Source organism: Odocoileus virginianus, unplaced genomic scaffold (genome assembly GCF_023699985.2).
Source record: "Odocoileus virginianus isolate 20LAN1187 ecotype Illinois unplaced genomic scaffold, Ovbor_1.2 Unplaced_Contig_6, whole genome shotgun sequence".
Taxonomy (NCBI): Eukaryota; Metazoa; Chordata; class Mammalia; order Artiodactyla; family Cervidae; genus Odocoileus; species Odocoileus virginianus.
The window spans coordinates 561,580-574,227 of record NW_027224323.1 but is presented as its reverse complement, the minus strand read 5'-3'; the positions used below and the strand labels follow the sequence as shown (position 1 = coordinate 574,227).

General features: G+C 42.7%; 1 protein-coding gene across 1 annotated transcript; it reads left to right on the top strand.

Moving 5' to 3' along the window:
* Positions 1 to 1,660: 1,660 nt before the first annotated feature.
* LOC110124620 (odorant-binding protein-like) lies at positions 1,661 to 12,390 on the top strand. Its single transcript, XM_070463770.1, has 7 exons — positions 1,661 to 1,834; positions 2,295 to 2,431; positions 4,824 to 4,894; positions 8,880 to 8,990; positions 9,910 to 10,011; positions 10,409 to 10,451; positions 12,181 to 12,390. Exons 1-6 carry the CDS (start codon positions 1,676 to 1,678, stop codon positions 10,426 to 10,428), a joined length of 600 nt encoding a protein of 199 aa, XP_070319871.1. The 5' UTR covers positions 1,661 to 1,675; the 3' UTR covers positions 10,429 to 10,451; positions 12,181 to 12,390.
* Positions 12,391 to 12,648: the final 258 nt, after the last annotated feature.

Sequence of the window (12,648 nt, the reverse complement as noted above, 5' to 3'; positions counted from 1 at the left end):
AAAGAAAAGAAGAAAGAGAAAACAAAAGATAATACCGTTGTTCCACATAAAGATGGAAAGGATCGACTGAAGACGTGAGCTGAAGACATTCTTGAGACAGGCTTCAATCTAAGCATAGGACTCTCAGCTCTGATTTGTCCCAGGAGAAGCCAGGACTGGGTGAGCCCTGCAGGGATTGCCCCTCAGCTGACTGGGGAATCCTGAAACTCACTGTTTCTTCATTTCTACACTCAGAACAAGACTAAACTTTTAACATAGTTATTTGATAAATCACTATCAGTGAAGATGAACTTTGATTAAAAATACAAAACAATAGATTCTTTCATATCAGTTCAGTTCAGTTCAGTCACTAAGTCATGTCCGACTCTTTGCGACCCCATGAATCGCAGCACGCCAGGCCTCCCTGTCCATCAGAAACTCCCGGAGTCTACTCAAACTCATGCCCGTCGAGTCAGTGATGCCATCCAGCCGTCTCATCCTCTGTCGTCCCCTTCTCCTCCTGCCCCCAATCCCTCCCAGCATCAGGGTCTTTTCCAATGAGTCAACTCTTCGCATGAGGTGGCCAAAGTATTGGCGTTTCAGCTTCAGCATCAGTCCGTCCAATGAACACCCAAGACTGATCTACTTTAGGATGGACTGGTTGGATCTCCTTGCAGTCCAAGGGACTCTCAAGAGTCTTCTCCAACATCACAGTTCAAAAGCATCAATTTTACAGAGCTCAGCTTTCTTCATAGTCCAACTCTTACATCCGTACATGACCACTGGAAAAACCATAGCCTTGACCAGATGGACCTTTGTTGGCAAAGTAATGTCTCTGCTTCTTTTGTATAGAGTTAGGAAAATAAATAGATGTATAGAGTTAGGAAATTTACTTTTCCCATTTAAATTTTAAAAATTGCAAGAACTACTATCTTTCTTTTTCACTCACCCATAGAAACAACTTAATTAGTGAGTAAGTACTACATGACAGATTAGGTGGGTACAGAGTGTCTGGAAAAAGGGTAATGGAAATGAATTGCTGACATGCCAACCAGGGGCTTGAACCCTTCCTGCAGTTTGTAACAGATGGTTTCCACTGAGCCCAGAACCTGAAGGTACTGGGCATTCGTATCAGGTTAAGGGCATTTGAACGGATCTTCCTCTTAGAAATTTGGAGGAAAGAGCTCACTGTGGGACAGGTGATAAATGCTTTGTGCAGACATGCTCCTCACCTTTGAGAAACAGGAGGCTTTTCAAGGGTCACTTACAAAACAGATTTTCCTTGGCTAACCCACACAGTCAATATTTACTTTTACATAATAAATTTTGAAAACTCTCCCGTGTGTTAAGTGAACAATATGGGTGGTGGGGGGCAGGCTGGTGGTATGTACCTTGGACAGCTCATCCCATTTTGGATCTCTGGATATAAGGAAAAATAAATATTCCTGACCTTGAAATTATCACATGTGTACTGTGATTTCTCACTTATTCATAATCTTCTTTTGAAACAAATCTTATTATGAAAATGACAAAATGCCAAATCCACGTAAGCTTCTCTTAAAACTAATCTCATTATTAAAATAACAGAGTGCCAGAAAGCTTATGTCTGCCAACCAGGAAACAGAAGATGACATCTGTGTGACTCTGGTTGTAGAGGAACAATCATTGGCTCGTGACGCATCACGCCAACAGGTGCATGCTAGAAAAGAGGCACCAGTTTTGCATCCTCTCCAACCACTGGGACACCCTCAGCTTCTGCAGAAGAAGAGACGGCGAGATGAAGGTTCTGCTGCTCAGCGTTGTCCTTGGTCTGCTTTATGCAGGCCTAGGTGAAGCTCAGCTGCTTCTCGTACCGGTACCAGGGGTGGTGCACGCTGGGAGGAGGTCTTGGGGTATATGTGTGTGCGTGTCCCTTTTGAGGTTCGGTCATGTGGATCCCTAAGTCTGGCCATCTCCCTGCAACTCTAAGTTGCTCCATTCACTCGTCTATACCTGTTCTGCATGGCCTCCATGTCATCTCTGCCGTCCTTTCCTTGGCTCTCACGCATGTTCACTGCTCTTGTAAGACAGAAGGAAGATCACACAGCCGCTGGACTAGGCTCTTGCATTCGACAAGACAGCTCAAGCTATCTCAGGAATGCCTCAGTTCCTTCTTTTATGCGAGTTGAGTTTTCACCTGATTTTATACCTAGGGCTGTGTTCATAAAGACGGGTAACTTCTGCCCAAGTGAAAGGACACGGGAACCTCCTGAGGGATGATGTTGGGCGGAAATTGCAGAGATGGACGAAGCTTCCTCACAGGAATTTGATTTTAGTTTTCAGGGGCATGGAAAACCCATTACCTCGCAGCCAGTAACAAAGAGATTATCTCCGAGGGCGGGCCATTCCACATTTACATACGTCATATTCAGTTTCATCCAAATGACACAGCTGATGTCGACTTTTATGTCAAGTAAGTAAAAATCACCCCGAAGGAAAAAAAAAACAAAACTATAAGCTCTTGAGTCTAGCGGAGGCTGTGGCTTCTCCACCTGCTGGGAATTCTGGATGATGCTGAGAACGTAATGCCATGAGTTGTGGATGAGCAGGGTCTCAGAGCTGGGCTCAGGGCAGTTCACCTGTGAGCCTCCAGGGCAAGTCCTGGCGCTTTTGCTTAGAAGAGGGTGGGAGTTCCAGAAGCTCCACTGGCATCAGCTCATTCCATGAAAGAGGGACTCGGCAGCGGGAAGAGGCTCACGTCCTGGAACCAACCAGGGGCTTGAACCCTTCCTGCAGAGTCTGTAAGAGATGCTCCCCATCAAGCCCAGAACGTGACGGTGCTGGGAGAGCCCACAGTGAGCTCTGTTCTGTGCGCCTTCCTCACGGGAATATTTCATCACCACCGAATTCACTAAAGCCTTCACAGCCGCAGATGAGCTTCCCAGGTGATACTAGGGGTAAAGAACATGGGTTTCTCCCAGCCAGACTCTGGAGTGGGTTGCTATTCCCTTCTCCAAGGGGATCTTCCTGACCCCGGGAGGGGACCCTGGTCTCCTGCATTGCAGGCAGATTCTTTACCACTGAGCCGAGATAGTAAACATACAGTCAAATTATAACCACACACACAGAAACAGACTCACACAAACACACAGATATATCACACACACACATATATATACACGTGTGTGTTGTCACTGATATTTTAAGAACACCTATTATCGTCCTTTGCTGTCTTTACAAGTTTTGTGCCCTGTATTTAACTTTTCACGTGGCCACCGTTTCTGAAATTGGCTTTACTGAAGTGTATTTATGTGTAATCTGCACCTTTGTTGAGGTCTTAATTCAATGAGCTTTGATACATCCACAACTGTTCCATGAGCTCCACAGTTGAGATATAGAATTCTGGGCTTCCATGGTGGCTCACGGGTAAAGAATCCGCTTGCCAATGCAGGAGACACAAGTTGCTTCTCTGGTCCAGGAAGATCCCACGTGCTGCAGAGAAACCAGGCACGTGTGAGACAACTACTGAGCCTGTGCTCTAGGGCCCGTGTTCCAGAGCCCACGCTCCACAAAAGAAGCCACCCAGAGTGAGAAGCCTGAACTCCAGAGTAGGCCTCGCTCACCACACCTAGAGAAAAGTGGAATAGCAACAAAGTCTCAGCACAGGCAAAAATCAAGATTAGGATTAAAATATATATATACATATATAATTTCTCCATCACAGCTCCTTTTCATCACTCATTATTCAATGTCTACCTCTCGGGCAACAGGTAAGAACTGACCAGCTTATTTTCACCTTTTCTGGATCTTCAGATGACAAAGTTAAGCACTCTGCATCATTTTCTCTGGTTTCTCTCACTCAGCACAATGGTTTTAAAATTTAACTTTGTGTCTGCATATACAGGGAGCTGTGTTTTTCAGCCACATGAAAGGGCTTGGTTTGCATCGATAAAATTTTGTAAATTTGCAGCTTTTGGAAAATTGTTTGGTTCCCACCTTATGATTTTCTTCAGTAAGTTCAGTGTATTTCCCTAAAGACTGATAACAGTAAACTCAATTCTCTGTGGACATTCCTTTGGAAGGAGTCCGTTCAAAAATTAACCCAATTCTTTTTGAGTTATTTCCATTTTAATATTTGTTTCCTGTGCATTCTATGTGCCAAGTGTATGTTTTTTTTTTTTCACATACATGCACAGAGGACAATATAGGAAGTCACCCAAACACTTCTGTTACATAGGTGACAATATATACTTAACATATATTATATATGTATAATTTCCTTAAATCATACAAGCATATCATGTGTATTTGTGTTTTTTCTTGTGTGTTTGTATGTATCAATGTGTATACAGTAAATAGATGTGTCTTTAAAGTTTAGTCCTTTTCTGGAGTTGTGATGGATGAAGAGTTTGCATTTTGAGAAAATTAAAAATTTTCTTCCAACTCTTGGTGATATTTGGGTCTCATATTCTCTAATGAATCACTCCCAGGGTTGTGAGAACACCCAACATCTGTCATGATGGCTATTCCTCTCAGTTTTCAGAAACTATATAAAGGAAAGGCTCATTCTCATCAGGTTTCCCTAAAATTCTAGACGTCTCCATGTGTATTGGCTTTAAACAAGACCTATAGCGTATATGAAGTTTATCTTTGGAACAACTAGTCAGATCTAATGTGTAGACAAACCATCCTTCTCACTGAGAGTTGCTTGATCTAAGACAACATATTTCTTCTCTTTGTTCACATTGCTCACAGGTACTAAGGTGATATAAGCACAATCTGGGGTGTGATACAAAAAGAAATTCTAATTATATACCGAATTTTGCTATTTTAATAAAACAACTTGAATATATTTTGTCTTTAAGGTCAGATGGAGAATGCATAAAAAAACGTGTCACAGGGGTAAGGCGAGAAGGTTTGACTTATGATATTGAATGTAAGTATTTGATGTAGAATGTAAGAGTATTTCACTGGGAGTGTGTTTGGGTGGCAATCTTCGTCTTGACTTCCTTCAATTACCCCCAAACACCTGCATTCTACTCCTCCTAACAGTTAGAAGTCAAGGACTGGACCGTCTCCACACAACTGAGTTTTACTCAACAAGACTAGAGCGAGGCATCCTAGAGTGTGAAGTCAAATAGGCCTTAGGAAATATTACTAGGGAAAAAGGTAGTGGAGCTGATGACACTCAACCTGAGCTATTTAAAATCCTAAAAGATACTGCTGTTAAAATGCTGCACATAATATGCCAGCAAATTTGGAAAGCTGAGCAGTGGCCATAGGACTGCAAAAGGCAGTTTCCATTCCCATCCCAGAGAAGGGCAATGTCAAACAATGGTAACTACCACATGGTCACATTAATTTCACATGCTAGTCAGTTTGTGCTCCAAATCCTTCAAGCTGGGCTTCAGCAGCACGTGAACCTAGAATTTCCAGATGTGCAAGCTGGGTTTTGAAGAGGCAGAGGAACCAGAGGTCAAATTACCAACATCTGCTGGATCGTGGAGAAAGTAAGGAAGTTCCAGAAAAACACTAACTTCAGCTTCACTGATTGTGCTAAAGGCTTTGACGAAAGGCTTGCCACAAACTGTGGACAATACTTAAAGACATGGGAATACTGGGACACCTTACCTGTTTCCTAAGAAACCCTGTATGTGAATCAAGAAGCAACAGTTAAAACTGCACAGGAAAAAATGCATTGGTTCCAATTTGGGGAAATAATAACTCGGGTCTGTGTATTGTCACCCTGCTTACATAACTTATATGCAGAGTACATCATGTGAAATGCCAGGCTAGATGAATCACAAGCTAGAATCAAGATTGCCAGGAGAAATATCAAGAGCCCCTGATATGCAAATGATGCCACTCTATTGGCAGAAAGTGAAGAGGAACTAAAGAGCCTCTGAATGAGGGTGAGAGAGGAGAATGAAAAAGAACATTTGAAACACAGCATTCAAAAAACGAAGACCATGGCATCTGGTTCCATTACTCCATGGCAAATAGAAAGGGGAACGTGTGGAAGCAGTGACAGATTTTATTTTCATGGGCTCCAAAATCACTGCAGATGGTGACTGCAACCATGAATTTAAGAGATGCTTACTCCATGGAAGTAAAGGTAGGACAAATTTAGACAATGCATTTAAAGGCATAGATGTTGCTTTGCTGACAACAAACCATAGCGTCAAACCTATGATTTTTCCAATAGTCATGTATGGATGTGAAAGCAAAAAGATCATATGATGATCAGATCATAAAGAAGACTGAGCACCAAGGAATTGATACTTTCGAACGTGGTGATCAAGACTCTTGGAGTCCCTTGAACTGCAAGAAGATCAAAGCAGTCAATCTTAAGGGAAACCAACTCTGAGTATTCATTAAAAGGACTGATGGTGAAGCTGAAACTCCAATACTTTGGCCACCTGATGTGGACAGCTGAGTCATTTGAAAAGACCCTGATGCTGGGAAAGATTGAAGGTGGGAGGAGAAGGGGGCGACAGAGGATGAGATGGTTGGATGGCATCACTATCTCGATGGACATGAGTTTTGGTAAACTCCAGGAGTTTGTGATGGACAGGGAGGCCTGGTGTGATGCAGTCCGTGGGGTTGCAAAAAGCCAGAAATGACTGAGTGACTGAGCTGAGACTGAGACGGTTCTCACAGAAAATTTACAACAGCATTGTGAACTGACCTCTCAAGGTTCTGTCTCAAGTTTGTACATTGGGGTCAATCACTTTTTAAAAACAGTCTTAAGATATCCAAATCTGACCAAGGTTTGGTGGATGTACTTGAATCCAAGGGAACTATCCTGAGCTCAATCATAAAGGCAGCTTGTGTTCAAACCAATGGAGGTGCTGGCTAAGATTTATATCCTTAAGTCCCCGATGAGGTGCTCTAAGCACCATTCCTAATTTTAAGTGGGTGAAGAGGTACACGTTTGATGAAAATTTGAGTATATCCACATGTGATCACAACCCTTGCCTAAACACAGTATTGGCACAGTTGCAAATGCAATGACTGTAAAGAAGTAAAACTTCTGCCTGAATTATTTCCCCATACTTTTGTGGATCATTTCTAACACCTGATTCTTAAATTGTGCTCTCATATTCTTCAGTTCAGTTCGTTTGTTCAGCCATACATGACTCTTTGCAACCCAATGGACTGCAGCACACCAGGCTTCCCTGTCCACCACCAATTCCTGGAGCTTGCTCAAACTTGTGTCCATCGAGTCAGTGATGCCATCCAACCATCTCATTCTCTGTTGTCCCCTTCTCTTCCTGCCTTCAATCTTTCCAAGCATCATTATTCGCATATTATTTTTTCCTTTGACTGAGTCATGAATGCTTCCACTGTTATTGTTTCCTTTATTGTTGTAAGACCTTTCAGCTGGAGTTTTACAGAGCAAATAACAAGGGAGAGAAACAGAATAGTTTGCTGTCTCGCACAGGTCTCTTTCAGGAGCTAACCCCAGGAGTGTTTGCTGGGGCGTGGTGTCTCTCATCAAGCACAGCACAAACAGAGACCTTGTCGGTGACCTGAGACCCAGAAGACAGATTTTCTCTGAGTACCATCGCCTTCACAGACAATTCAGTGATGCTGCCATGCCCACCTTGGTGAAGCCATGATCAAGAACAGGTGGTCACTGAAGATCTGAAGACATGCATTGCAGGCTTAATTTATTCCAACGCGATCCAAGGTTCATGGACCCGTGGTCGGTCTGGGCGTGTTGTATATATTTTCGGGATTATGAGATGGTGAAGCTGTTTCAGCTTCTATTTTTTTTTCTCCTTCTCAAGCAGACTGATGATTTTCAGTAGTTTAGACACTGAAGTAAGGTGTTTTCATGTCTCAGGAGCACCGTTGGGCAGTTTTACATCCCATCTCTCTGAGTGATTGCAGGAAGGTGTGACGGAGGCCAGGAGAGGCAGAATGGAAGTAGACAGTTTAGAGGTGACATGCAGTAGGTCAGAGCTGCTTCTTGTCCAGACACATGGGGCAGAGTGAACGGGCAGGGCTGCGGGTGGGGACGGAGCTCACTGCCTGCACGTCCCAGCAGGTGAACTGTCTTCAGAACAACAGACACGGCAGCGGGCTCTGTCATACCCCAGACTGAGCGGGCAGAGGAAACAGAGTAATTAATGTAAAGTATTCTGAAGGTTGCCAGGCAGAAGCTTGGGCACTCAGGAACACAAGCTTATGAATGGTAGGCTGATTTTGGTCCAGAGAAATCAATGCCATGGCTGGGATAACAGGAATACAAAGGATTTTAGAACTTCTGTTTGATAATACCCTCATGCTGTTGAAAACACTGTTGGGGACTTCCCCGGTGATCCTGTGGATAAGAATCGGCCGGCCAACGCTGGACGCATGGATTGGATCTCTGGCCCAGGATGATCCCGCATGCCATGGGGCACAAAGCCCATGTGCCACAGCTACTGAGCAGATGCTCTAGAGCCAGCAAGCAGCAATGACCCAGCCCACACCTCCTAGAGTCTCTACTCGACCAAAGAGAAGCCACTGTGACAAGAAGCCAGTGTACCCCAACTGGAGAGTGGTCCCCGGGGCAAGACAAGCAGAGAAAGACTGCAGACAGTGGCGAACATTCAGAGTAGCAAAAAATTAACTGAAATTAGACAAATTAAAAAAATACACATCTATTGGTTTCACTAGGACACAGGTTCTAGAAAGCATCTTAGTAAGACAGCAAGGAGTGACTGGTTAACTGCAGGAAAGGTGAGAATGAGGGAAGGTCTTGCCTGCTCTTCTTGCTCTTGTGACCACGGTAGCATTTGGGGCACCTGTGGAGTGAGGCATACATCAATACCACACATGCCGTTCGTAATGCCCCCAGTCTGTCACAATACATCTGACTGACAACAAATGAATGCGGCGTTGTACATATGTATCTCTTCTCTCTCTCACAGATGCGGGTCAAAATGAACTTAAAATTCTTCACTTTTCACTTAAGGCTATAGTAGGATATATTCACAATGTGGCTGAAGATGGAAAAGAGACAGACTTGGTTGGGATAATCGGTATGTATGGCATTCCACATTTCCCATTGCCACTGTCACACCACATGTCCATGTCAGAACTTTCATTCAGAAAATGACGAGGTTTTGACAATATTCACTATTCAGTATGCAAGGTCTTCGTATTCGTGTTCACTGACTTAAGTATCCTGGAAGGTAACCTACTAAGAATCAGGGGCCAAAAGTATTTTTCAAACACTTGAAAATAATCTCTACTCATTGATATTTAAAAAATTAATTTTATAGAGTATTTTAAAAAAATACATCAACTAAGCTCAAGCCATGGCTATAATGAGGCTGGCCTGAATGACATCACTTTATATCAGGTTTCTCATGCATTATAACCCCTGGAACAGAAACTTATAAAGTAAATCTTCGTCCTGTTCAGTTATCGCAATGCACTCTTCTTGGGAACAGTGACGTGACCCCAGATGACCGCAAGAAACACTGCGGTGCGTGTACCATTGAGATAATAGATGTCAATTGCAGAAAAGGTATTGCGTAGAAAGGTTGGCTAAAGAGTAAACTGTCTCCCAAGTGGTGTGTGATGGGGTTAATGTGTCTCCACAATGGGAAAACCCTGTTTCCTGTTAATTTCAGGCTGTACAAGACAGGAATCCAGGGACAGGTTCTGGGAAGTTAAAAAAGAAGCAAGTCAGTTGCCTACTGAGATGGTTTGAGTCTCAAGTTTATGCAGCTCCTGCAAGTCTTTGGGGGTCCTGCTGCTGATGCTGGCAGGATTTAGTTACAGAGTTAGAAGGAAACTAAATCTTAAGACAGCAGATATCTGCAACATGGAACATGGAAACTGTTTCAGTCTCTCTTAAATTATACAGGTGGAGATCCGATTGGCACATTAAATTCCTTGTTCTGTATATTCAGAAATTTCTGTGTGTTCTCCTTTTTGCATGGTGATTTTCAGGCAAAAATGAAGAGATTTCAGACAGAGACTATGAGAAGTTCAAAAAGGAGACGACTGACAGAGGGATTCCGGAAGAAAATATTGTGAATTTCACTGACAATGGTAATGAAATTACACTTTTTTTCTGACTATATCTTTCACCCGGTATGTAAATATCATGAAACAAATCAACTTATTTAAAATTTCTTTTTCCATAAGTAATCTCATGTAGAATGGTGGTTGTTGGTGGTTTCATCTCTAAGTTATATCTTTCTCTTGTAAGTTCATGGACTGTAGCCCGAGAGACTCCTCTGTCCGTAGGATTTTCCAGGAAAGAGTACTGGAGTGGGTTGCCACTTCCTTCTCCAGGCAAACTGCAGGTAGATTCTTTATTGACTGAGCTACCCGGGAAGCTCCTCTTATAAAATACATTACTTAAAAAAGAAAAGAAATCTGAAAAATACTGGAGAATGGTCATAATCAGAGGCTCTTTGATTTCTCCCATTTTGTTTTTCCACAGATGACTGTCCAGAGGAGTGAATAAAATTGAGTTCAACAGTTTTGTAAGTATACGTAGTTTGTTATTAATGGTGCCCCACCAGATAAACCTAAAAAGATACATTGCTATTTTAGGCCTAATGCCCAACAAGTGGCTTCAGTTGTGTCAGACTCTGCACAACCCCCTTGGGCTGTAGCCCACCAGGTTCCTCTGTCCATGGGATTCTCCAGGTAAGAATACTAGAGTTGTTTGCCATTTCCTTCCCCAGGGGATCTTCTCAATCTGGGGCTCGAACAAGCCTGTCTACATTGCCTGTATCAGCAGGCGGGGTTTTTTTCTTTTAATCACTAGCACCTATTTCATAGATGCCAAACATTGCACATAACAATTATTTGTCCCGATAACTTGCATTCTAGCACTAGAGAGCCTTGTCTATTATGTTCGGTAATTTCTCTTATCTTGAGACATATGAAATTACAAATTGTTTGCTTGATTATTGCTGAGCAGCTTTGGTGAGAGAGCCTTATCCTGCAGGAAACTTGCAGACCAGAGTCATCAGAGAGAAGAAGGAATCCCCACACGTTGGTGGAAACTACTTAGTGTTCACGTCAGTCCCGACCTGATTGTTGTCCACACACGTCTGTCCTCCAGAAACACCAGGATTAAAGAGTGCACACAGCTTCTCAAGACCAGTGTTTCATCTCACATGATTCTGACAGAATTTAAATGCCTTCCAGCCACACTGTCTGAAATATGCATTTGAATCATATTCCTCCTTAGAAAGCAATTTCTGTCACTGGGATCTTTAAGATTTCAAAAGTAGGACAACCTCAGAAAACAACATTGATCTCAGCTAAAGTGTGGCTTTAATTTCCTGTTGAGAAATAAAAAATGAAAGAAAAAAGGCATAGAAAAACACCAGCTTGTAGATGAATATGATAAGAAATAATGCTGCAAATATTCAATGGAATATTACTCAACCGTAAAAAAGAATGAAATCATGCCATTTGCAGCAATGTGGTTGGACCTATGGATTGTCATACAAAGTGAAGTAAGCCAGAAAGAAAAAGACAGTTGCAATATGTATCACTTATATATGGAATCAAAAATAAGAGATGGGGGAGGTTATTTACAGAACAGAAACAGACTCACAGATGTGGAGAACAGATGCTGTTGCTAAGGGGAAAGGATTTGGGAAAGATATAGATTGGGAGTTTGGGTCAGCAGAAGCAAACTATTGTAAACAGGATGGATAGAGAACAAGGTCCAACTGCATAGCACAGGGGACTAAATGCAATATTCTGTAAAAACCTAAATTAGAAAAGAATCTGAGAAACAATTGATAATAATATATGTAAGTATACATGAATCAGGTTCTAGTACCCCTGAAATTAAAACATTGTTAATCACCTGTATTCCAGAATTAAATTTAAAAAATAATTCTTGAAGACCCAATAGATAAAGATCTGTGGAATTAGGAGAAGAATGAAACTCAACCACACTGACAGTAAACCACGTTTAGATTAACATCACCATGAGCATGCATTCTGAAATCACTACACCTCAAATCCATCACAAACAGAAAATCTCCCACTATATGTACATTCTGGGGAAACTTCCACAGGGAGTCTGCCATCTCAGAGCTGTGGAGTATCGACGTCCACCAGGATTCTGTCCACTGGATCCCCTACCAGCTCCTGCACCCTGGACAGCCTGCTGCCTGAAGCTCAACCCCGTCAGCCATCACACACTCACCTCTACTAAACTTTTGACCCTGTTTTATTCACCTACAGAGTCACTGAGACCAGTCACATCCCCTTCTGCATGGAACCAAGATCAACAACGCAAAGATGACTTTCCTGCTTCCTGATTAACAGATCCTTCTCGCTTCACATACACACTTTCTTTCCCGTCTCATTTCTCCTGATCACTGGTCATGTGCTGTCTGGTGGTGTTTGGTTTCTGAAGTCTTAAATAAATTGATTTAATATCTGCCCTGCAAATGTGCGGCTGTGCAAAAGTCACTTGATTTCAAACACACAATTTTCCTCTTTAAATATCCAGGAAATGTGAGAGCTGCTCGGTCATGCCCGACTGTTTATGACCCCGTGGACTATGTAGTCCATGGAATTCTCCAGGGCAGAATACTGGAATTGGTAGCCTTTCCCTTCTCCAGGGAATGTTCCCAACCCAGGGACTGAACCCAGGTCTTCATCATTTCAGGTGGATTCTTTACCAGCTACCAGGGAAGCCCCAGGAAA

What these genes read in the sequence shown, in the direction of transcription:
- LOC110124620 (XM_070463770.1), top strand. Translation starts at nt 1,676, where the DNA reads ATGCTAGAAAAGAGGCACCAGTTTTGCATCCTCTCCAACCACTGGGAC. An exon ending in GATGTCGACTTTTATGTCAA is followed by an intron (nt 2,432 to 4,823) that starts GTAAGTAAAAAT and finishes TTTGTCTTTAAG; the next exon opens with GTCAGATGGAGAATGCATAA. An exon ending in TGTGAATTTCACTGACAATG is followed by an intron (nt 10,012 to 10,408) that starts GTAATGAAATTA and finishes GTTTTTCCACAG; the next exon opens with ATGACTGTCCAGAGGAGTGA.